This window comes from Phytophthora cinnamomi (assembly GCF_018691715.1).
Source record: "Phytophthora cinnamomi strain GKB4 chromosome Unknown Contig16, whole genome shotgun sequence".
Lineage (NCBI taxonomy): Eukaryota > Oomycota > Peronosporomycetes > Peronosporales > Peronosporaceae > Phytophthora > Phytophthora cinnamomi.
The window spans coordinates 1712727-1738104 of NW_027150949.1; the positions used below are offsets into that span (position 1 = coordinate 1712727).

Genomic DNA, 25378 nt, shown 5'->3' on the forward strand with positions numbered 1-25378 from the left:
TTCGCTCCATTTTTCCTGCGCATTGCAAATCTCCCCGCGCCTAGGACAACCGCGAGCATGGCAACGAACCCTCCGCCCGCGAAGCGCAGCAGGACGTCGCCCATCCAGGTGTCAGTCACGCTGCCCGACCCTCAGCAGCAGGACGCCGATGCGGCCAGCCATGACGCCTTGGTGGCAATCGAGTTTCAGAAGCTCCAACTGGAGCAAGTGCGTCTCCAAATGGACAAGGAAAAGCACCAAATGGAGAAAGAGAAGCACCAGATGAAGCAGCAGCTCCGCAAGGCCAAACTGCAGAAGCTGCAGGCGGAGACGGCGCTCGCCAAGGCCACGATGGTGACGAACAAGATTGGGACGTACAGGCAGTTGGTTAAAGCGGCGTCCCTGCCGCGGCGATCGCAGATCTCTACGAGGCCCTCGAAGAGCTCGACGAGTCCTAGGCTCCAGTGTATTGGGACTTCATATTTGGAAGGACTCGGCCTGGTAGATCACACGCGACTGCGGTAGAAGGCCATTTTAGACCCAGTCTTTCATGCAAGACATTGTTTTTCGTTGTGATTTGGGGGAAGGAATTGTCGGACCTTGAGGAGAAGAGCTATCTTTACGTCAGTGATAAGCGCAGAAATGCGTCCATCAAAGTGAGGTGGCACCAAATTATCTGGGCGGAGCACGACTCGCCTGCGATCGATGGGTTCACACGTTTCGGCTTGTATGAGGCAAAGGTGCCTATTATTGCAGCCCGGATGAGCAGCGCCACTGAGGAACACTTCCCAGTTCATCTTGCGCCTGAATTCTGCGAGGGGAGAACACCGGAACAAGAGGGCAACTCATGTCGCGGGCGGGGGTGTCGTCGATAGTCAAGGTTCAGGTGAAGTCCCTTGGCAATGACCAGCAAAAAAGACCTTCATGGGCTCCTGGCGTCTCAACTCAAGCGGCTCCGGTACGTTCGCAGCCGGCCGCTCGCGAGAACGTGTACTTGGTGGGGCCGAGAGCCAAGAAGAAGCTTATGGGATGGCACATTTTCAACATCGTTCGACGCCTCGTGGTGATCGCTGCTGCGATTCAGTACATAATCATCTCGATGAAGGCGTCGTGGAGCACGGTGCAAACCTTGCAAGGTACACATAACCCACCCGAGTCATTCCGAGTGTTCACCGCGACTCTCATCTCCGGCTATGTTGGCAAAGGCCTCATTGGAGATAGTCCGCTGGTGCAGAGGGTGTTGGGTGGCGACACAACTCCTCGAGACTACGCGTTATTTCTTGAATCAAAGAACCAGACGTCATTCCAGAATTGCTCGGGGATACCAAAATTCAATCCTGCAATCTACAACTTCAGCTACCTGAGCCAGGCGTACCATGAGATGGTAGACGATGTGAAATACAACATCACTACTTTAGAGGACTTCGAGCTGGTGCTCGTTGTCGTGGACTGCAGCTTCACCAACCTCAAGACAGGCGATAACGCAATGGTGCGATTTTTCAACTTAGTGCGCTCACGCTGCGACCCAAAAAATTTGTTCATGGTCACGATGTCGCTCAATGTGCAGGATTACGAGATTAGAGATCGCAACAAGAAAGGACCGTGCGTTTTAGCCATGATCTCGATTGTCCACGACATGAAAGCGGGCAACATAGGTCAATTCTACCTCATGGCGCTGACATATCCGTACCAGAGAACGATGGGATTTGAGGTATACGAGTTTTTGGGGCTAACCGAAGACAGTTATCTCGATCTGCGCAGCATACCGCGAGATCCGCTAACAGAACCAGTTAATCATGTGGTAACGTCAAGAAAGCGGGGTTTCTTCGACGGTGAAGAGCAGTCGAATATCCGCTACATGTACACGCTTCTAGATTCAAACTCGACGAGCGCACAAACTCGGTGGGAATGGCTCGGAGAAGCAGTCATCTCGGATTCGTGGGCTTGGGTACATGCGCTTCACTTCTTCTTCGGAATGCAGACCATTTTTTCGCTAGGCGTGGTGTGTCTCGTGGCATATCAGAACGCTTGCAGTGGCAAACTGTGGATTGGTGACCCATTTGCGTCTGTTTCGACTGCTGCGCTCGTTTCACGCGGGGTGTTAGTGGTGATGTCGTGGTACCTGAATTCCTTCTGGATGCTTTTCGAGTTTTGCATGTCAATTGGCGGTCAGATTTCTACAACACAGATTGTTCGAGTTCACACGGAGCTGGTGCACGCAGACGTTCTAGTCGTGTACCTCAGCCTAGTTGGTTTGCTCAGTTCCTTTGTTCGAGAACGGATCGATCCATCCGTTGTCATCTTCCTGTTTGAAATCATATATTCCAAGCATCTAACTCTCGTCGCCTCGGCCTCAGCGGCAATTCGCAAGGAGGTTGTTACGTACTCCAACAGCGTCTTCCGCTTAGGCGTTCCGAGCGTTTCGTCCGCTGTAGCCAAAATGGCCCCGCTGCGCTTGTGGACAGCCTTCCAAATTCCTCAAAGAAAGGATAGTACATTTCTCTTCGCCTCCTTCTTCCCGTATGCCATATTACTGTCAATTATTGCGGGTTTTGCCTTACTTCACAAGATTTACCGCCACTGCTTCCCGGAGAAGAATCGACAGCGTTCGAGCGCGATGAGTACAGAGCGTTCGTCAGTTAACGAGAGAACCGCGCTTACACTGAAAGGCAACCTCACCAACTTTGAGATTTCGACAGGTGCCGAGCTGCGGACCCGGTTCGGTATCATCTCGGACTATAACAACTACGTGTATTTCAAGGGCATGAAGTTTGCGTCTGCAGACGGCGTGTATTGTTCAGGCTACGTGATCGTAAACGGGAAAATGCTAGTGAGCACCAAGCACCTTCTGTCAATCGTGATGATCAAGGCAACTCGGTCTCGATTAACGAACGTCTACGTTTACGAGGTGGAGGGCAACACGGTGAAGGACACGGCGCGACTGGTGTACCCCGAAACTTTCACTTGGCCCGATCTGTGGCGTTTGAATGTCACGGTGCTGCTCTGACCGGCCCTCCGAGATGCGCTTCTGGATGTAGACGCGGTAGAATTCGTTTGACAAATTCCAGGCTCATATACCATAATCACACAAAACTGCAGTTGCCGTGGGCTGGCTCATACTTTGTGCATTCTCTTGCTTACTGCTCTGTTGCAGCTCTACTTTTGTATCTGGAAGCGCTCCATCTTGTCGACGAGCCGGAGCTCCTGAAACGCACTGGTGATAAACTCTCGGTAACACAGCGGGTGCGTGCGGTTGTACAGCTCACCGATCCAGGATGCGGTTTCGTCGGTCTGCTTCGTCAATGTCTGGCCGCTGTTCTCCGTGAGGTAGAGCGCCTCGCTCGAGTATTTCAGTGCCAGACAGCCGTGCTCCCACGCACGGTTGTTCTCGAGCTGCCGGCGACTGAGCATCTCCAGCACCTTGTAGAAGTCCTGCGCGTCGGCTTGCTCAGCCTTGGCGACGTCAATGGACACCGACCTGCCACCGATCTTGAACTTGATCTCGCAGTCGCGGTCCACGAGCCCCGCCGTCTCGAACTTGACGGCCGTGATGGTCTCGTGGCGATAGTCGAAGCGCTCCGTGAGCTTGCGCGTGGTGGTGGAGTTGCTGCCCCCGATCTTGAGCAGAGCGTGGTTGGTGAACGTGTACTCCTCCTTCGTGGACTGCATGGAGAACAGGATGCCCTCGCCCGGCAGCAGGTACTGCATGGCCAGGCACTGGGAGAAGTCGCGCATAACGTGGCATACGTCGCCGGCACCCGACAAGTCTCCGGCGAGGCCCTTCAGCATGGTCTTTGGTAGACGTGAGTGAGTGAGGGGAACTTGGTCAATTGGGAAGTGAGCTCCTGCTGCAACCATGTACGTTGACAGGCGAGACCCACAACGCCTGAGTTATAGCCGCGTCCTGAAGGACAATCGACTAACAGGTTGAACTCATTCGTCTGGTCCACGAAATCCAGCGCCGCCCCGCCAACATTGTTGGCCCATGTCCGCTCGAGTATATAGCGAGGACGTCTCTGTTCCTCGTCATCACGCGCGTCGTAGTGGTGCTGCAGGGGCAAACGCTTGCTCATCATATTACAGGTACACTCCTTGGACGATGGATTTTCATCGCCGATGCCCGACCAGACTCGTCCCCGCGTGTCATTATCGCTTTCGCGCGCCTGTTCGCTGGACACCGCCGATCTCTCGTCGCACCGCCATGTTCAAGGGCCTGACGAAGGACCTCACGGGCTCCGCCGACATCTGCAACACCGCCAAGGACTTCGGCAAGCTGCACGCTGCCGCGTACCTGCTCCCGGGCGAGGACGTCTTGTTCGCGTTCGAGTCGGCCAAGGAGGAGTTCGCCTTCACGAACGAGGCGCTGATCATGACGCTGGGCGAGAACGCCACCACCACGCGCAAGCTCGTGCAGCGCGCCGCGTACCGGGACTGCCCCATCTCGAGCGTGCTCTTCGAGACGACGGGGCGCGTCGACCGCGACTGCGAGATCAAGTTCCACATCGGCGAGTTCGACGTGTCCATCGACATCGCGCGCAAGGAGGAGGAGTTCGTCAAGGGCTTCTACAAGACGCTGCTGCTGCTCGCCCGGGAGCAAAAGGCCCGCTCCCGCAGCTGGGGGCAGGCCGAGAAGGGCCTGGACGAGGCCGCCGGCAGCCTCAAGCTCTCGGCGGGCCACGACCTCGTGTCCCAAGCCACAGCGGCTTCCGCGTGGCTGGAAAACGCGTTCAACCAGCGCAACCCGCGCTGCTACCGCGAGGTCATCACCAGCGCAATGGCTCAGACGGTTGTGGAGGGCAAGAAGTAGGCTGCATGGGGGACATGGATACAGTGATACATGGATACATGTCATAGCTACAGTTGTTGCCTTTGCTAAATAAGGGGTGTTATGGTATTTTAATCAGTCGGTTGCTGGATAAGGGGGTGCTTCAAGTGTATCCATTGAAAAGTGAGAGCGGATTTCCGACTTCCGCTCTCACTTTGGATTCCGCACTGCCGCACGCGCGCGCCATAGTGTTATAATGGGCAACACGAACTCGGCGATCAAGGGCCTGGCGTCCGACATCGCCGGCACGACGGACATCTGCGACGTGGTGGCGGACCTGGCGGGCGCCTGGGCGGCGTCCTACGTGCTGCCCGAGGAGGAGATCCTGTACGCGCTGCAGTCCGCGCGCCAGGAGTTCGCCTTCACCTCGCGCGCGCTCGTGACCGTGAGCGCCGAGACGTCCACGACGACGCGCAAGCTGGTGGAGCGCTACGAGTACAGGAGCCACCGCGTGGAGGGCGTCAAGTTCGAGTCCACGGGCGTCGTGGACCGCGACTGCGAGCTGCAGTTCCAGGTCGGGCAGGCCAAGTTCAAGATCGACATCGTGCGCGGCAAGGAGGAGCAGGTCAAGGCCTTCTACAAGACGCTCGTGCTGCTGGGCCACCGGCAGGAGGAGAACGAGCTCGAGTGGGAGCTGGCCAGGCAGGCCGTGGCCGCGGCCAAGGACACCGTGCGGCTCTCCGAGGCGGGCACGCAGAGTCTCAACCAGCAGTCCGACGAGACGCTCGGCTGGATGAAGGCGCAGTACGAGCGCACGCACCCGCTCTGCTACAAGGACGTCATCAAGGGAGCCCTTGCTGCGGCGCAGGCGGAGAGAAAGGAGGAGTAAAGGTTCGTTCGTGTTTTGCGAGTTTTGGCTTAAGGCTTCGGAGTGAGAAAGGAGATGGATATTTTCCGTTTACGTGGAGGAAGCTTGCGGTGGGTTCTTGACAGGGTCACGTGTCCGAGGAAATCGGACCGAGGCTTTATTCGCCGTTTTAAAGTTATGGTGCATCCGGGGGATTGCTAGAACGATGTTACGAATATGCTGTGCAGGCTGACAGGGCTGACCACAAATCGACTAGCCATTGTATTCCGACAGCGAGCTCGCGTAGTGCTCGGATGACATCGAGCTGACATAAGACGAGTCGATGGTGGTGTACGAGGCGGTGGTCAGATGCCTCTCCTTGTTCGGGGACGGCAGTTGATCCTTGATCGCCTCCAACGGACTCATTGTTCTGGCTTGCTGCAGACAGAGGCCGCAGAACGACACCTTGCGCTGCTCCATCTGAAAGTCCGAGCTCGTAAACGTCAACTTGCGCTGGATTCGGCACGAGCGGCACAGGTACCCGGTACAGAGCTTGCAGGTGCTACCCTCGCTTCTGCCGTAGTCTCCGCGACGAAGTTTTGAGATTGGTGCGCAGCAAGTGACACAGATGTGGGCGCGGCCCGGAGCTCCGAGCTCCTTGGCCATCTCGTAGCGCTTCCCAAGAAGCCAAGATATTTTCTTCATCTTGCTGCAGTGGGCATACTTGAGCACGGTAAGGTAGCCGGTGGCCATGCTGGGCACAACAAATGCCTTTATCATGTCACCCGCTGGATCAACAACTCCCGAGCCGTAGACCTCGACAGTATCCGGTCCGAGCTGACGGAAAATCCCGCAGACAGTCATGTTGGCTCGCACTCTGTTCGGGAGCTCCCTCGTCTGTGCGAAGTTGATCGAGTGGTAAACCTGGCATCCGACCCGTTCGCCATTTGACAGTTTGACGGTCTTCATGTACTCGATGTACACGTAGTCGCGGTTCTTGACAAGCGAAGTCAAATTGAACGGGAGGTCAAGCTCGATCCATTTGATCGTCATGGTACGGAATGGGTCTTCCGGAGTGGGTTCTTCAAGCACAGCCAGTACTGCACCACCGCTCATGTCCTCAACGTACGACGCTTCGACTCGCATGGTCTCGAGAGTTGGGCTGTACGCGCCGAACATGCAGTCCTCGACAGTACCCCACGTGATTCCCGTCATCAGCAACGCTGGGTGATCTGAGACGACGCCCGAGAGTGACGTTCGAATTGGTGGGTCGCGCTCGAGGTACACGCGCGTATCCTCCTTTGTCTTGATCAACTTCCAATCCTTTGGGTCAACTTTAGGGCCGCCATCGCTGATGAACATCTCATACTTCAGCACGCTCTGATCGAAGAAGTTGTAGTCGAACTCTTTTAGCTGAGATCGATCAACCTCGGAGAGAGCGAGGTGCCCGAAAGGATTGACCACGAAGCGGTTCTTGCCCATGAGTGTTCGATCCTAACCAAATCGTACGCGAACAGCAAATTGGTGGATGAGGTGGACGTTCCAATGACAAACGTATCTAGTCCCGAGGATCGAGATCGGAGGGGATCTACAGCACGTGCTCGCCGTCTTATCCGGTGAACCTGACATCTTGGGGAGACTGCCAATTTCCGCTAGCGAAATCTGAACCGTTCGAAGGCTGGTAGCGAGTTGGCAACCTCCTCCACTCTGGTCCCCCAAACTGACCAAGCTCAGCTGCACCTCCAGATGCCTCTCCTGCGGGTGCCCACCCATTTTGAACCGGTGGGCCACCAGCCTTGCGGCTAGTGGTTCAGTACTTCCACCCTTGTGCTGAGGTGAGCTTGACTACGGTGCAACGAATGTAGAGAGCGCGAGAACTCTATTCATCAATGTTTACTTTAGTATTGATGCTAGAGCTAGGTTAGCCTTAGCGGCTCTGATTGACTTTTACTACTAGTAGTAGTGCTGATTCAGCGCTAAGGATCGATTCGATACCAGTGCAACACCCACGTGACATGCCATTTGCATTCGTTGGCCATGAAGTGACAGAATAAGCAGAGATCAGCCAAAGAGGACGCGGATGTTCGTGCTGGAGTCTTATCTCTCTGGATAAGCTCACTCATTTCGTCACTCTAATCCGACCGCCTGGATTTGGCGGAGGACCCTGAGAACACACCAGAGTCAGTTGTCGCTTTGGACACTGCGCACATTGCTGCGCTCTTCCAGCCCTACTACCACCGGTCCACAGGACCTTTGGCAGCGGCAAGCATTCTTTCGCGCTTGATGACGGCCATCCCGCCATCGTCGCGAAGATATTCGTTGAAGGCTGCCACACCTCGAGTGCAAGCGGCTGGTAGGTGGTTTAACACCCGCCCTTCCCGTCCATTCGAGGCAGGCAGCAACCAGTCAGAGACACGTCGGCACCAACACGTTGAAGCTCTATACGGAGGGTTGTAAATTACAATTTGTAACTTACAGCGGGCTGTTGTCCCGACGCTTGAGCTCTAATACAGTACGTAACGTCCACTGCAGCTGTGTCCACGCATGCATTACTACTGTCCATAAAATGTAGACGCTTGTGACGAATGCACGACTCGTCTTAGTGTCCGCCAAGCGATTCATCCCTTGGCGAGCTAATACCTGCAGCGTAACGTGTCGGTGGAGACCGCTGCTACTGGAATCCACTTAATAAGACATCGTGTGCGATCCCTGCCTTCTCGTCCCGGTAGCGTGCTCTTGACATAAGAACGCATTGCCACCTGATATTTTGGCCCATATATCGCAGTAGTACCAGCATCTGTATTTTCATACCGTTAACAGATGTGTGTTTGGTATTGTTCATGAACTTGGAAACCCAATCCAGCGATAGCAACGGCTAATGCAACCAAGCGATTTCCGTCACCTCAATCCTGGCCATACACGTACTTTTAGCCGGATCAGACACGAGACCGAGCGGGGTAGGCTCTATCCTCGCCAAGCCAGGTGACTGGCGACAATCTTTCGCTTAACACAACCAACCAAACTCCAGCACTATCCATTATCCAGTTTGCTGGTTTCACAGCAAGTACCCCGACCGCCTTGGTCGATCGTGCTACCCCAGTACACCCCTCTTCGTCAAATAACAATGGGCAAAGACCGCTTCGTCGTCAACCCTTTCGGCGACCTCAGTCTCACGGACGCCGACAAGAAGGGTCTCAAGGACTTCGCGTACAACTTCATCGACCAAAATATTGAAAAGTACGAAGCTTTCATCGGTAGTGGCGGCACCAAGGTGGATCAGAAGAAGTGGAAGTTGATCAAGTCAAAAGACGACGCCCGGGTGTACCTTGAGCGAAACCCGATGGTCAGGACAACCGAAAGTGGAGCCAAGGCCGACCACCCCGAGTTTTTGATGACTGGTATCACTTGGGGAACCGTGGACGACTGTATGTTCGGAGCTGTGAATCCAACTCTCGAGTCGATGCGGATTAAGGCTTCTTACGTGGAGGACATGAGCGGCGGCGCCGTGCTGGCTTCTCTTGACGAGCCTACGGTGGAGGAGCCGTTCAACTCTCTGAATGTCAAGTGGATGGAAATCGACCTTCCGTTCACCTCGACCTCGCTGGTGAAGAACCGCGACTACGTGTTCATTGAGTGCACGAAGATTATTCGCCTCTCAAACGGCGAACGAGTGGGTGTCTTGATGTTTCACTCGGTCGACTTCCCGGAAACGAAGAAACTCCCTGGTCGCGTGCGAGCCAATATCACCGTGTGCACCATTTTTCGCCAGATCGGCCCCGACACCATCGACCTTTATGGGTCGGGCATTGTAGATGCCGGTGGCGAAATGATCAAGTCGCTAGTGATGCCCAGCATTGCGTCCGGCTACCTGTCGACTCTCGAGTACGCGCATTGCAGCAAAATGAAAAAGATGTCGTGGATGTTGGCCAAGCGCTATGCGATGGCCAAGGAGCTGGGTGCCCCGACCCGACCGAGTATTTGTGTCACGTGCACGGCCCCAATTTCCAAACTGCGCATCGGAGACTACGGTAAGAGCGAAAGGAGCACTTGCAAGCTGTGCGTGGGTTACCTCTGTCGGTCCTGCCGGATTCAACGCAAACTGACGTTCATCGGTTCCGACATGCAGCTGGAGCAACGGAAAGTCTCTTTTTGCGGTCTGTGCCTTCAGCAGGTGAGAACTATGAGTCCCCTGGAGGCGGCGAGAGAACATGCCGCGGGAGCCTGCAAGCTTGTGGCTTCTTACGGTCCTATCGACTCTTCTTACAGCACGATGTCTGATCGCGAGGCAGACTCGGTGAATTTGAGATAGTGTACGCCTCAGTGTCTGTCATTCCAGGTAGTTTTAGTGGCTTGTATTACACCGGTAACAAAATAGATATGCATAATGCACACAATCTAAAGTATTGATGCCAATGCACGAAAACTTAAGAAATCACACTCATTCGGCAAGCGGCTCGATGTATTTCCGTAAAAAAAAAGCACGAAATAGCTTACGCCTTCCACGCCATCAGAGTGAGTGGGGTAAGCTGATTTTTCGTCTCTGTGCAGTAGCAACCAGTGGTTGCCAACCACAGCACTGTCATTTCGTCGTGAGAAAGTGCCGGCAGCTTCACATTCGGATGATACGTACACTTGTCTTTCATTCGATTTGCACACAAAGCCGTGACTATGACGACGTGAGCGGGGGAATATTGATGGCCACGGAAAACCCCGGAAACCCGGCTCGTGTAATGCGTGGTGCGTGGAGGCCCTGCAACGTCGACAAAACGTTTTGACCCGCAACTTGGGGTGGGGGCCGCACCATACCGCATAGATGTAATAGAACTCATAACTCGCACCAAAGTCGCGTTGAAATCGTACGATCGTACCTGCAAGAAAAAGACCATCCGAAAATTAGGTCACTCATTTGTATACTTTAGGTTTTGAGCCATTGCCCGTGGTTCGCTTCTTTCTGGTACGAGGCGTATTAGCGGGCACGTTTGGTAGCTGGAGTCTGTGAACCGAGGTGGTGGCTTGGTGCGAAATCCAATTGTGAAGCCGCAATTGACTGGTTTGAAGAAATGACATTTATAACCTTCAGTTAAAGGTAAAAATTATTAAGGATTTATTGATAACGTCGCCGATTTGTGATTGGTCAGTCCGAGGTGCAAACTAGGATATTTTTACGAACTATGAGTTCTGTTATGCGGTACATGCTAAGTTAATAAAATGCACAGTGCTGTGATTTTTGTGATGCGAACGTGCAATTCAAACTCGTGCTTCTACATTTTATTACATATATGTATGTATGTAGGTATGAAAGGCGAAACCTTGGCTATCACTAGTTCTTTCGAGTGGCAGGCACAGCTTAGGCTTGACGATGCAAACCGCTGCAGCGCCACGCAGCAGCATTGGTGGTGGGGACACCCCTGCATTTGATGCCGATGCCGATGCAGCATCGGCACCAACACTTCGAAAGACGGGTCTGCACCGAGAAAAAACTCAAAACAAAGCTCAAGCTCGCTTCAACGCAGCGATTCTCGGTTCTCTGCGCGTCGTCGCCAACTTTCAAATCTCCACGGACTCAAAAACGGTGCTGTCATGACATCACTGCAAGCAGCAAGCAGAGCGAACGGTTCTCACTCATCTGGGAGATGACCGTTCCACCAAGTGCTCGTTTCGTATGGGCAGGTTTGCCTGCGCAACTCGTCTCCTCTCCGGCGGTCTTATCACCCACAGCCGGCGGTAATGGCACAACCGTCACCTCAGCGCTAAAGAAGGGGGAAGAGATCACCTGCTGCGTGTGTGTAGGGGGCGCCCACCTGCTCGTGTAGTGTAAGGTTTTAAACTCGCAGGCCTTCGCTCGACTTCAGACGGATCTGTACGACAAAAAACAGACTTTACGTCCTGGCCTGAGTACATGTAGTCTTGGCGCAGACAGCACACCCTTCCCATTCTGACGTCAAGACCTCTCCTACCTTCCTAGCACACTCAACAATCGTCTGGCTTCTGAGCGCACCGCCCTCAGTGTTGACACTCGCACTTTACATTCATTACTCAGCTATCTATCATGGGCAAGGAGCGCTTCATCCCGAGCCCATTCGGCGAGCTGCTTCTGTCGGACGCCGACAAGGTGGCGCTCAAGGACTTCGCCTACAACTTTTTCGACCAGCAGGTGGCCAAGTACGAGGACTTCATCGCCGACGGAGGTCCGAAAGTCAATGAACGCGACTGGAAGTACATGAAGTCCAAGGAGGGCACGCGCGTGTACGTCGAGCGCAACCCGATAGTGCGCGAGTCTCAGATGGGGTCCAAAACCACCGACTACCCGGCGCTGCTAATGACCGGCACCACCTGGGGCACCGTGGACGACTGCATGTTCGGTGCGGTGGCCACGACTACCGAGGCGATGCGGGTCAAGGCGTCGTACGTGAAGGACATGAGCGGCGGCTCCGTGCTGGCGGTTCTCGAGAAACCTACAGCGGAGGAGCCCTTCCGGTCGCTGACGGTGCGGTGGATCGAGCTGGACCTGCCGTTCGCGTCGACGCCCCTGATCAAAAACCGCGACTACGTGTACGTCGAGTACATGAACATGGTCCACCTGTCGAACGGCGACCGCATCGGCTGCCAGATCTACCACTCGGTCAACTTCCCGCAGACCGGGGAGATCCCCGGCCGCGTGCGCGCCAACATGACGGTGTGCGGCATCTTCCGGCAAATCGGCCCAGACCTCGTCGAGGCGTACGGCTCGGGTATCGTGGACCCGGCAGGCGACATGATCAAGACACTCGTGGTGCCCAGCATGGCTACGGGCTACCTGACCATCCTCAAGTACGCGCACTGCAGCGAGATGAAGAAGATCACATGGCTGTTGCGGAAACGCAACGCCGCGCTGAAAGAGTCGGGCGTTCGACTGAACCGGCCGCCGGTGTGCGTCACGTGCACTGCGTCGATCTCCAAGGCCAACGACATCCGCAAGCAAGGCCAGTCGTGCAAGCTGTGCGGCGGCTTTCTGTGCCGCTCCTGTCGGGTGCAGCGGAAGGTGGCGATCGTCGGCGTCGCCGGCTTCCTGGACCAGCACAAGGTGACGTTCTGCGGTCGCTGCCTGCAGCAGGTGCGGCAGATGAGTCCGCTGGACATCGCCAAGGAGTACGCCACGGGCTTCGGCAAGCAGACCATCTCGTTCGCCAGCATTGACTCGTCCTTCTCCAGCTCCATGTCCGACTAGACCTGCGCTGCACCCGACGTGGCAGCATATTGATGGGCAGCAAGTGCACCGAAGTAGGTCGCTGCAAGCTGCTCGTCCACCTTTAATTGTCTCTTTATTCATCAGTCTCAACAAGTTGGTACCGTCCTATTCTACGCTCTTCGTACTGTGTGTGTAGAGAGTGAAAGTTTCAATGGCGGCGGTAAATAATGTTCAGCACCTCAAGGTTGAGCCAGCGCCTTCTTGCCGTCTGGTCGACTGGGGCACAAACACCGCTTTGAATAGTGGTCCGCGAAATGATGCGCTAATGCTGGCGCCTGGGATTGGTAAACGATGATGAGCTGCAGAGCTGCCGAGTCACTTCCCAAGACGACTCCAAGGGCTCAAGTCGCTACATTTTAGGGGACAAATGCCCCCACAACGCCACGCTATTGATGGTGACGGTGAACCGGGCGCGTTCCACGAGCTGCGCAGTCCGCGCGAGGCGTCCACACATGAGTCAACGGAGGACAAGGCGAGTCCGCTGGACTCGGCCAACGTGCTGTCCGTGGCGACGATCTGGTGGCTGCAGCCGCTGCTCGCGCGTGGGTACAGGGCCCCGTTAACTGAAGACAGCGTATGGGACTTACCCAAGAAGGACCAATCTCGGAGGCTGCAGGGACGATTCGATGACTCATGGACCCGTCAAGACCTCAAACTCAAAACTAAAAGCAAGAAACACAAACGCCCCAGCGTCAACGTGGCGCTGTGGGCTGCCACCAAGGACAAGATCGCCGTGGCCATGGGGCTCTACATGCTCAGCGCCACGCTCACGCTGGTGCAGCCCTTCCTGATCAAGGCCATCCTCGAGAACCTCGAGGGCGAGGACAACATGTTCGGCATCTCGTCGGGCTATGGGCTCGCCGTGTTCCTGGGCTGCGTGGCCTTCTGCGGCGCCACAGCGATCAATTCAGCCCAGTTCTTGACCGCAAGAGCAGGCTGCAACGCCCGCATGGTCGTGATCAACAGTGTTTTCCAGAAAATACTGAGGCTGAGCGCGACGGCGAGACGCGCGATGAACAGCGGGGAGGTCGTCACGCTCGCGGGGGTGGACAGCGAGCGGGTCATGGAGGCCTACACCATCGGGCTGTGGTGCATCATCTCGCCGATCATCCTGGTCGCGGTGTGCATCTTGATCGGGACGCAAATGGGTGTCTACGTGGGGCTGGTGGTCGCTGCCACGAGCGTGGCCATCATGTACGGGGCCTTCATGACGTCCAAGCACATCGGCATCTACCGACGGCGGATCTCCAAGATCAGCGCGAACCGGGTCAAGCTCACGAACGAGGTGCTGCTCGGCATCCGCGTTATCAAGTTTTACGCGTGGGAAGACTCGATCAACGAGACGATCCGGCAGATCCGAGACGAGGAAGTGGCGCTCATGCGGAGGTACAATTATCTGCGCCTGACCAACGCCGTGCTCATGTTTCTCGCGCCCACAATCTTGAACATGGTCTGCTTCCTGGTGTACATCCTTCTGGACAACACACTGGACGTCGCGACGGCGTTCGTGATCCTGGCACTCACAAACTCGTGCAAAATGGCGTTTAGCATTTTCGCGAACGCCTCCGTTGCTGTGTCGGAGGCGATCACCTCTACTGGTCGCCTGTCAGACTTCTTGGTCTCGGGGGAGGTGGAGGAATCCCCGCACGAACTCAATCTGGAGCACGATAAAGCTGTTGTATCATTCCAAGACGCAGATTTCCAATGGATTGAGGATACTCCAGCGCCAACGCTGTCGAACATCACGTTTACTCTCAAGGCGGGGACACTTACTGTCGTCGTTGGACCAGTCGGCAGCGGCAAATCGAGCCTCGTCAACGCCATTCTCGGTGAAATGCATCAGCTTCGTGGAACGCGAGAAGTGCGTGGCGACGTGGCGTACGCGAGCCAGCAAGCCTGGATCCAGAACTTAACAGTTCGTGACAACATTCTCTTTGGCGAGCCGTACGATGCGGAGCATTACAACCGCGTGGTTACAGCCTGCCAATTGCTACCAGACTTTGAGATGCTAGAACAAGCCGACCAGACGGAGATCGGTGAACGCGGCATCAACCTCAGCGGCGGTCAGAAGGCTCGTGTCGGCGTGGCTAGAGCCATGTACCGTGCTCGTAAGTTCGATTTCGTGGTACTGGACGATCCTCTGAGTGCTTTGGATGTGCATGTGGCGAATGCGGTGTTTTCCGATGGACTTATGGGCATCGCTCAGGGAACGACCCGCTTCTTGGTACTCAACTCGCACTATCACTTGCTGAAATATGCAGACCGGGTGCTGGTTATGTCGGACGGACAGATCGTTGGAGATGGCACGCTGGAGCAGCTTAAAGGGGAGTTCTCCTTTCTTGCGACCTCGCCTCGAGGCAAGACAGTTGCTGTTCTGGAAGAAACTGATCAAGGGGAAGCGAAGCAGCAAGGTAAACAGCAGCGCTCCATTGAAGCGACATTGAGCAAGGACGAAGGAGGAGATGCAAAGAAAAGCAAGGCCCCAAAAAAGCTGATTGTGGAAGAGGATCGACGAGTTGGCTCTGTGCGGATGAAAACCTACGTGAACTACCTGGCTGCGTCGGAGTGGAATGGTTACGTATTAACGGCTACGATTTTCATCCTGTTCACTGTTGCCCAAGTCTCCCTATTCTTCTGCGATTGGTTTTTGAGCCAGTGGTCCAAGGGAGCTGTAGACCTCAGTCAAAAGAATGCGATGACTGTCTACGTGGGGATTGTCGTTGCGTCATTGATCCTGACCTTTATCCGGTGTGTGTACTACATGGAGATCTGCATGCGGTGCTCGGGCAAGCTTCACTTCAATTACATTCGCAAAGTGCTTGGAGCCCCAGTGACTACGTTCTTTGACGTGACTCCAGTGGGTCGAATCCTGAACCGATTCTCGCGAGACCTCGACCAAGTTGACAACCCTCTGCCATATTTTAGCTTGTGGATGATGCTCTACATCTTTCAGATGTCGTCGGCGTTTATCGTGTGCGCCGCTGCGGATCCGTACGTGCTGATCTTGTACATTCCTGTTGGCTACGCCTTCATGTTCGCGATTAGGATTTATCAGTCATCTGCGAGGGAGCTCAAGCGCTTGGACAGTACCTCACGCTCTCCGTTCTTAAACTTGGTGTCGGAGACGATTTCTGGCATCGAAACAGTACGGTCGTACAAGATGGTCGAACAGTTTTCCTCCCACTGCGAACAGCTCCTGAACAATAACGCCAAGTTCTTCCTGTTGTTCCAGTCATCATCGAGGTGGTTTGCTATGCGAACAGATTGGCTGGTGTCTGTGATCATCGCCGCGGTGGCAATTCTAGCGATCGCGACCAAGTCAACGCTCGGGGCTGCTGTCGCAGGTTTGGGTCTCACTTACGCATCGCAGCTGACGTCCAGTTTCCAGCGCATGACCACCTTGACAACTCAAGTGGAGAATATCATGACCTGCTTCGAGCGCATCGCGCATTATGGATCCCTAGATGAAGAAGGATACCAGCGCGTGGCGAGCAACAAAGACTCGCTCGCTGCCGATTGGCCCCGCACTGGCGCGGTTGGCTTCGAGAACGTCTCCATGAGGTACCGAGATGACCTACCACTCGTATTGAAGAATGTATCGTTCTCCGTCAACAGCGGCGAGAAGGTCGGCATCTGTGGCCGCACTGGATCCGGCAAAAGCTCTCTCATGAGTGTTTTGTTCCGCGTCGTGGAAATCCCAAACTCTGGACGCGTATTCATCGACGGTGTGGACATCGCGACCATCACGGTACACCAGCTCCGGACTAAGTTGACCATCATCCCACAGGACCCGATGCTATTCAGCGGTTCCCTTCGAATGAACCTGGACCCGTTTGATGAGAAGAGCGATGCGGAACTGTACGAAGTGCTGCGCAAGGTTCACTTGTCGGAGACGGTGTCTGGGTGGGGAGAAGGTGTCGCGTTGGGCCCGAAGAGTGTTTGTCGTTGAAGTGGGTGCGAGTGTTGGTCCTGTCGAGAAGCGCGGTAGTTGTGGTCGATGTGCGGGGTAGACGGTTTATTTAATACTGAATTGCTACTGCTAGCCTAACATGCATGCCTCGCTGTGCTCCTACGCGAGCACAGGGCTCTCTTTGCGTATTTCTGGGGTTTTCCTTGACTATGCGCTACCCTGCGTCTTTCTGTTTTCTTTTCATTTCTTTTCTACTAAATGCATGTTCCATGTTTCTTTTTCATGTTTTTCCTACAAAATGCATGTTCACTGTGACGGCTGACCCTCTCGGGTAGCTGCCACAGGAACTTCAAGCCTCTGGCCGCGAGCAAGCAAGCCAGAGCCTTTGCGCCGCATCGCTCTGGCTTGCTTGCTCAGCAGGCCAGAGGTGGGCCTGACATCTCCCCCTGGTTGACTTCGCGTTGGCGGAGTCGATACTCATCCAGGAGTTGACGCCAATGCGAAACGTGCTTGATCTGCGCTTCGCTTTCCCAGGTTGCCTCATGCTCCGGCAACCCATGCCACTTCACGAGCCATTGACGTTTGCGACGTCTAGTTCGTTTCTTGAGCAGCTTCTCCACAATGTAGAGTTCTTCTCCAGTGTCCTCGTCCAAGATTAGAGGTACAGCCTTCGGAATCGGTCGATTCGGAAAATCCTCACTGTTTGTTTGGTAATGGGTCAGTAACTCCACGTTGAATGTCGGATTAAGACGTTTCATCGTGCGCGGAAGTATCAACTTCGCCACGTTGTCGTTCACCATACGTTCAATCACGAACGGTCCAACCTTCTTCGCCGCTAATTTCGCTTTCTTCAATTCCGTGTTCTTGTTTACGGTTTTCAGCGGTAAGTTCTTCGTGTCGAGCAGCACTAAGTCACCTCTTTTAAAGACAACTTGTCTGCGCTTGCGATCGTAGTACTCCTTTTGTCTTGCTTGAGCTTCTTCCAAATTCTTCTGAGCACGTTCTACGATCTCCTGTCGCTCCTTCGCAAAGTTCTTCGCGAACTCCGCGAGCGTCACATCATTCTCCGATTGCAGCAGGTCTTTCATCTCCTCTGCCACAATGTTTGACACCTTACGTCCTGTGTCAAGTTCGAATGGCGCGAACTTCGTAGACGCGTTGACGAGGGTCGAATGCGCATATTCGATGGTCCCTAGGTGCTTAACCCAATCGTCACCGTGATACGAGATCATGCATCTCAATGCATCTTCGAGCACGAGGTTCTGGCGCTCCGTCTGGCCATCTGCCTGAGCTCGGTGCGCAGTTGTCATGCTGAGTTTGATACCCATCAACTTCATCAATGACTTCCAAAAGTCCGAGATGAACTTCGAGTCGCGATCACTGATGATGACCTTCGGCAATCCGTGATGCCGAACAACTGCATCAAAGAACACTTTAGCCGTGTCCTTCGCGTCAGCTGTTGAATACGTTGGTGCATACTTCGCTCGCTTGGACAACTTGTCCACTGCAACTAGTATTGCATCAAACCCTTCCGACACTGGCAAACCCGTGATGAAATCCATTGACACCACTTCCCAGCATTCCTTTGGCACTGGTATCGGCATCAGTAGTCCTTTTTTCTTCTGGCTACTGGACTTCCATCGTGCACAAGTCTCACATGTGCGAACGTATTCCCTTACGTCGCGGTCCATAGTCGGCCAGTAGTACCATTGCGCTGCTTTCGGGTACGTACGTCGACTTCCAGGATGCGCGGACGTCTTTCCATCATGAAATTCGATCATGACATTTGTGCGAAGCTCTTTTACCTTCGGCACACAAAGTCGGTAGACAGTTTCGCCTTTCGTCTGCTTGAAAAACAGAAGCCCATTGTGCGTGACGAACTTCTCCTTTCCTGCTCCATTAGACCACTGTTGCTTGAAAGCAGGGTCTGATTCGTATCCTTCCTGAAACACTCTCTTCGTCTCAGGGGCCAAGTGCGGACTTACAAAATGATAGTCGACGCTGTTGACTTGCTGCTGTGCTACGCCAATCGGGCGACCCTCCCCCCTTAAGTTGACATCGTCGAGTAACAGGTGAGTATCATCCGTTGACAAGTTGCGCAACACTGCAGACTTAATACGGTGGTCATGAACTGGTGCGGCATTCTTCGCGCACTCGTCGTCGCAGTCATGAACCGTATACGTCACATCCGGAAGAGGTGCTTCTTTCTCCTCTTCGTCTTCCAGTCCATCCGGTGGAGGCCGTGAGAGCGAATCCGCTACGACGTTCATCTTACCTCGCACATGATGAAAAGTAAACGTGTATTGCGAAAAGTGCGTCAAAAAGCGAGCCATCTTTGGTGACACTCGTGGGTGATGCAACATCCACGAACACGCTGCGTTATCCGTGTAGACGTCGAATGGGCGTCCATGCAGATAGTGTCTCCACTTCTCCGTAGCCACTTTGATAGCTAGTAGCTCCTTCTCATGCGTAGGCCATCCACGCTCATGTTTATCCAACTTCTTCGAATAGAAGGCAATCGGATGATCTGCTCCGTCATACTTCTGTGACAGAACTCCACCAATACAATGTCCTGACGCGTCCATCGTCACGATAAACGGTCGCTCAAAGTCCGGCAACTTCAGCGTAGGCGCTTGCTGAAGAGCGAGCTTGAGATGCAAACACGCGTCCTCCACAGGCTTCGTCCAATTCCATGGGGCATCTCCCTTCGTCAAATCCCTCAACGGACGAGCAATCTCGGCAAAATCACAGATAAATCTGCGATAATATCCTGCCAAACCCAAGAAACTCAACAACTCCTTTCGATTCGTCGGAGTCGGATACTTGGCTATCGCTTCCGTTTTACGCGGATCAACGCTTACTCCTGCCTGCGAGACAACATGTCCTAGGAAACCCACTTCGGACTGACCAAACGAACACTTTGCCATGTGCGCAAAAAGCTTCTCGCGACGCAGTACCATACAAACTGCACGCAGATGCTCCACATGCTCCTCCATACTCTTCGAGAAGACGCAGATGTCATCGAGATACACGACGACAAATTCGTACTTGTCGAACAGCTTGTGCATGAGCCTGGACCATGTCCCTGGCATTCCAGCCACTCCCATGGGCGCTACACACCACTGATACGTTTCCTTGTGTGTTCGAAACGCAGTGTACGGACGACTTGACTTCACCACCAGCATTTGATGATATCCCTGCGCAAGGTCGATCAACGTGTAGATGACACAACCTACCATCTTATCGAACAACTCCTCGATTAATGGTAACGGGATCTTGGCAATGACAGTCACGCTGTTGAGATAGCGGTAGTCGAACACCCAACGCAACGGAATCTTCAAATTGCCGCTACGCAACCATTCAGCCCTTTTCGGCATTTGACCTGTGACTGGGTCCTTCTTCGGGATAGCGAAAATGTTCGAAACCCACGGCGAGTTCGACACTTCAATCCATCCTTTCTTCAACTTGTCTTTGACAAATTCTTCGAAAGCATCCTGTTCCATCTTCGACATGCGGAACGGTGCACGAGAGCTTGGCTGAGCCCCCTTCTTCAACGTCACTTCAAAGTTGACTTCACGCATCGGAGGCAATCCGTCTGGTAATTGCTCCGGAAACACATCCTTGAACTCCTTACCGACTACGTTGAAGATCGGTTCTGGAATTCCTTCCACTTCGGGCACAAGTTGTATCTTCACCCGAAACACCTGCTCATACTCGCCTTCGTTCAAATTGTGCGAGAACGACGGTGCATCGACGTCGATGAATTGCATCCGATCAGGTATGACAACCTCCTCCTTTTGCCAATCCACTTGAGGGTTGTAGTCCTTAAACCACGGTTTCCCCCAAATGACGTCGTGCGACTCCGGCAACTTCCATTCCACGAACTCGATCGCTGGAAAGAAGTACCCATCCATGCTCACTGGCGCTTCCACGTGTTTGACACCCGTCGCCGGTGTTAACGTGCCATCAAAGCGCTGAGCTTGAAGTCGTCTTGACAGAAGCACATTACTAGCCAAACCTGGCATAATCATGTTCGTGCTTGCACCCGTGTCCAACAGAATTCGGACATCTCTGCCATTGATGCGACCCTTCCTGATGAAAAGGTTACTCGTACGTTCGGACTTCACTGCGTTCACCTTCAAGGTCTCCGTTGTACTTGTTGGTTGCGATCCTTGCTGAACCAACTTCACTGGCTGCTTCTCATGCAACTCAGCTTCCTGCTCTGGCGGCGATCCGCACACACCAGACTCCAATTCCGGTTGCATCGCATGCAAACTCGGTTCTTCAACTGGCTGTAGTCCACACGAGCCAGCATCTTCCGTCATTTCTGACGCTGCAGTGACAGTCTCTTCCACTTGTACACGTGCCTTGTCCATGAATGCCTGTAACCCATCCGCTTGTTCCTGGATGTCAGCCACACTCATAGTCACGCGATCCATGACGACAGTATCCACCTGTTCGTCATCCTCGAGGACCATGTTCATCCTCGGCTTACGCCCTTGATTACTGCCCGAGTTGTTGTACTTCGGCGCATTCCGCTTAGCCATTTGCGTCTGCTGCGGCTGTATCGGACATTGACGAGCCCGATGGGCGCTACTCCCGCACCGGAAACACAGGTTTCGGCGCATACATTCCTCCTTCGACGGTACCCTTACGTTGTCGATCTCCATCGGCACTGGTCCATCGTTGTTGCTCTTTGATCGTCTGTTGTCGTACGATCGGTACCTCGGTCTGTCGCGTGCTCCATCCGAGCGTCCACGATGCGCGTGAGACCGGTCATAGTCGAGCGCTACGGTAATAGCGTCGGTCAACGTTGCACTCCTGCGATACTGGACTTCCTCCCGAATACTTGACGGCAGACCACGCAAGAAATACATGATCTTGTCCAGTTCGCTCATCTCCTTGACTTGCGTAATCAAGTGCCTGAACTTGCTGATATAATCGGGCAAGTCTCGACACTGACGCTCCTTCAAGTCATTCATCTGGTCCCGAAGACGTTCTTGCAGATCCGGAGGCACGAACTCTTCCTCCAGCTTCAAAAAGAAGTCTTCCACACTCTTCACATCGTCCTTCTTGACGATGTACCACTGCGCGGCTCCATACTTCAGCGATCCCGCTAACACAGCCAAAATGCGTCCCCTCAACTTACTATCCTTCCAGTCTATGCCCTTAGCTAAAAAGTACTGCTCCACCTGCTCCCGGTATAGTTGGAACGATTCCTTGAGCGTCCCCCCGTAGCTGGGCATTTTTATCCCATCCAGCTTTATTTGCGACAGCTGGCTTGACTTGCGCAGCTCGTCGATCAATTCTGTCTGCTTTTCCATGGCCGCCAACATACTATGCATTAGTTGGGCCGGATCCGCCATCTTGAACACGCGAAAACTTCGTACTTTGTGTGTTCACCCTTGAAACTTGATACCGGTGGGAGCAATCTACTTTTAGGGGCACTGACTAAAAGAAAGTAAAAGAGAAAACCTGTTAAAGAAAATAGCCTATGCTACTTCCTAAAATTGGCCGAGTTATGCGCTGTGGGAGGTCTTGGACTTCTTCGATGCCTTTGAAGAGGTCGATGACACGTGAGAGGTCGATGACGCGTGAGAGGTCGAGCGGTGACGGTTGTCGTCCTGGTCTTCGCTTCGCCAAATTTTGCTGTGCCGGGCTACCAAGAACAAAAACTGACTAACCGGCTTCGAGACTTATAGTGCTCGATTTATATGCGGTGCAGTCTTTTGAGAACAGTAGCTACTTGGGCAAATGGGCTGTCACCGGGGCCAGATGCAAAACAAATTTGCACCACGGCTGCCCTCCAGTTCTTTCCCACGGTCAGCGTACAATAATAGGTTGCCCTATTAATGTACCAAAGTCTCCCCAACAGCTGGGTTGGTCACGCTGACGTGACACTTACACCTCAAGCTGAAAAAGCCTCCCCTTGAGTGCCGTGCAGCAGCGAGCCTTCCCCCCGCAAGTGCTACCAGATGTCGCGTTGGGCCCGAAGAGTGTTTGTCGTTGAAGTGGGTGCGAGTGTTGGTCCTGTCGAGAAGCGCGGTAGTTGTGGTCGATGTGCGGGGTAGACGGTTTATTTAATACTGAATTGCTACTGCTAGCCTAACATGCATGCCTCGCTGTGCTCCTACGCGAGCACAGGGCTCTCTTTGCGTATTTCTGGGGTTTTCCTTGACTATGCGCTACCCTGCGTCTTTCTGTTTTCTTTTCATTTCTTTTCTACTAAATGCATGTTCCATGTTTCTTTTTCATGTTTTTCCTACAAAATGCATGTTCACTGTGACGGCTGACCCTCTCGGGTAGCTGCCACAGGAACTTCAAGCCTCTGGCCGCGAGCAAGCAAGCCAGAGCCTTTGCGCCGCATCGCTCTGGCTTGCTTGCTCAGCAGGCCAGAGGTGGGCCTGACAGAAGGCCTCGACTACGAGGTGGCCGAAAAGGGTGAGAACCTGTCCGTGGGTCAGCGCCAGTTGCTGTGCATCGCTCGCGCGCTGATCCGAGATAGCAAGGTGATCGTGATGGATGAGGCGACGGCCAACGTGGACCAGGAGTCGGACAAGCTGATCCAGCAGACGATGAAGGAAAGCTTCGGCGGTGGCGACAGTACGGTGCTATGTATCGCGCATCGGATTGAGACGATCATGGACAGCGACAAGATTTTGGTTTTGGATGCTGGTGAGGTGGTGGAGTACGACACACCGTCTGCGTTGCTGCAGGTGAAGGGCGGTGTATTTCAGTCACTCGTGGAGTCGGGTAAAGCAGTAGGCATCCTTGAGTAGGCCTCTAAAGAATCTGCGGACCGATCCCCGTGGGCCAGTGGTCAAACCCTGACGCGGAGACCGGGAGGTACCGGGATCGATCCCCGCCGAGTGCGGGACTTTCCACGGAGGCCGGAGATAGGCAATATCTTGGACGAGCAGCCACTCCGTGGAGTGGTCCGCCCTGCCAACCCGCACCCCGGTGTAGGATAGTTGGGTGGGCTGGAGGCCCAAGTGCCGAAAAATGCCCCATAGTGTAATGAGGGGTATCAGAACCCGGTCCCGAAATGGGTCGGATAGCCACAGGCATCCCCACCAGAGCAAGCCTCAAGCCTGGTGTGTGGGTTCTGGTGGCTTAAATCTCTAAAGAATCTGCGGCTACAACGCCAAGGAGGCTCTGAAAAGGTGAATATGTTAAAAATGATTTCACTCGATGGACGAAAAGCCACGTGGCTGGAGTCGATAAAACCTGTGCAATATTGAGTGGGGCTGCTTCCGTGGAAGAAGATTGTTTCCGCAACATGCAAAATCCTGTGGTTGCGGAGGTTTCGTGATGCACCAGAATATCTGGACTTGCCTGGACTTCGAGCGAAAAGACAACACCCCCTATACACGCTTCACTGAAAGCCGGCATGCACAAACCCGGAAAATAAAGTAGCTGGCTTGTAAAAATAACCTACTTCCTCGTTAACCAATTTCGAAGTGAATCAGCGTTTGGAATGTATCTCCACCCGACTTGCCTGCCCCCTCCCAGCTGGCTTGAACAGTATTTATCCTTCACCACGATAATTTTTTTTGCCGTTCGCACGCGTTGTTGGGGTACAGACAGACATACATACACCCACGCGCATTAAACGCCTCACGTCGTAGACACTACCACGGCGAAACCGCGAATCGCACGCCTTTTTGCTGTTTGCCAGTGAATGACTTCGAGCTGTCATCACTTAGAGGTTTCCAGGAAGTCAGCAAGTGGTAGGACAGCAAGACGAAGTTAAGACCAGTCCGCACGAAAGCGAGGTAAGCCTCCATGACCTCGAACATCGTGACATGAAGACTCGACTTGTGGCTGACACTAGGCAACGAAGCTAGCTGGCGAAGAGGTGCCAAGCAACAAACCAAAGCTTCAGAATGGAAGCCCACTCGGTTCGGCTGGATTGCTATCGATTGCTATGCTGCGGTGGCTGCACTCCTTGCTCAAGCGCGGCTACGAAACCCCGTTAGATACGTGGGACCTGCCTACCGCAGACCAAACTCGTGTGCTCCAGAAGAAGTTCGATGGTGCGAGGCAAGAAGGGGATCGAAGAAACCAATCACCAGCCGTGCGATCTTGGCTGAATATACGAAGCTTGTACACGAATTTTTTGTTTAGCATTTTATACATCTCTATGTATTTACGTACTACGCTAATAAATATATTTTACATTGAATAAATATACTGAAACAATATCTTGTAAAGCTTGTATCATTTTCTGCTTGAAAGGTAAGAAATGCGTTCTTCAACTAATACTTCCTAGAAAAGTTTAGTATTTCAGAGTTCCGTTTAGAGATGGAGTACCTTTCTTTTGAGTCGTTTTTTATTAGGCTTACAACTGAAATGTGTATTCGTATTTAGACCGCACCCTGGGTAGCAAACTATAAATTCGGCGTACATGTAATTCAGCTATACTTGCTCGATGCACGTTGTCACTGCAAACACAAGCTCGTCAAGTCTACAATAGGCATAAATGCATACCGTACCGTGTATGACACGCACTAAAAGAACAAGGAAATTCCTGTCCAATGGACACACTCATTTTAACTTGCATTCAAGACGAATTTCAGCGATAGTTATAGCGTAGTTGATGTAGCTTTCGCCTTCTGCAGCTTGTAAAAAGCAAGATATCTGCGCCAG

The 25378-nt window shown here is 53.6% G+C and overlaps 6 protein-coding genes across 6 annotated transcripts; 5 read left to right on the forward strand and 1 right to left on the reverse strand.

The window, feature by feature from the left end:
- Positions 1 to 57: 57 nt before the first annotated feature.
- IUM83_02557 (uncharacterized protein) lies at positions 58 to 504 on the forward strand (the record flags this gene model as incomplete). The annotated part of the gene is made up of 1 exon (XM_067926483.1): positions 58 to 504. One exon carries the CDS (start codon positions 58 to 60, stop codon positions 502 to 504), a length of 447 nt encoding a protein of 148 aa, XP_067796720.1.
- Positions 505 to 3135: 2631 nt separating this feature from the next.
- Positions 3136 to 3768, reverse strand: IUM83_02558 (Bacterial PH-like domain; the record flags this gene model as incomplete). The annotated part of the gene is made up of 1 exon (XM_067926484.1): positions 3136 to 3768. The coding sequence occupies one exon, from the start codon at positions 3766 to 3768 to the stop codon at positions 3136 to 3138; it is 633 nt and encodes a 210-aa protein (XP_067796450.1).
- A 412-nt stretch (positions 3769 to 4180) lies between these two features.
- IUM83_02559 (P-loop containing nucleoside triphosphate hydrolase) lies at positions 4181 to 4786 on the forward strand (the record flags this gene model as incomplete). Its single annotated transcript, XM_067926485.1, has 1 exon — positions 4181 to 4786. The coding sequence occupies one exon, from the start codon at positions 4181 to 4183 to the stop codon at positions 4784 to 4786; it is 606 nt and encodes a 201-aa protein (XP_067796608.1).
- Positions 4787 to 5000: 214 nt separating this feature from the next.
- Positions 5001 to 5633, forward strand: IUM83_02560 (Bacterial PH-like domain; the record flags this gene model as incomplete). Its single annotated transcript, XM_067926486.1, has 1 exon — positions 5001 to 5633. The coding sequence occupies one exon, from the start codon at positions 5001 to 5003 to the stop codon at positions 5631 to 5633; it is 633 nt and encodes a 210-aa protein (XP_067796439.1).
- A 3082-nt stretch (positions 5634 to 8715) lies between these two features.
- On the forward strand, positions 8716 to 12798 carry IUM83_02561 (serine/threonine-protein kinase drkB; the record flags this gene model as incomplete). Its single annotated transcript, XM_067926487.1, has 2 exons — positions 8716 to 8934; positions 11632 to 12798. 2 exons carry the CDS (start codon positions 8716 to 8718, stop codon positions 12796 to 12798), a joined length of 1386 nt encoding a protein of 461 aa, XP_067796510.1.
- Positions 12799 to 13186: 388 nt separating this feature from the next.
- On the forward strand, positions 13187 to 25115 carry IUM83_02562 (Multidrug resistance protein ABC superfamily; the record flags this gene model as incomplete). The annotated part of the gene is made up of 4 exons (XM_067926488.1): positions 13187 to 14608; positions 15110 to 15567; positions 15745 to 16380; positions 25100 to 25115. 4 exons carry the CDS (start codon positions 13187 to 13189, stop codon positions 25113 to 25115), a joined length of 2532 nt encoding a protein of 843 aa, XP_067796438.1.
- Between the last annotated feature and the right edge of the window lie 263 nt (positions 25116 to 25378).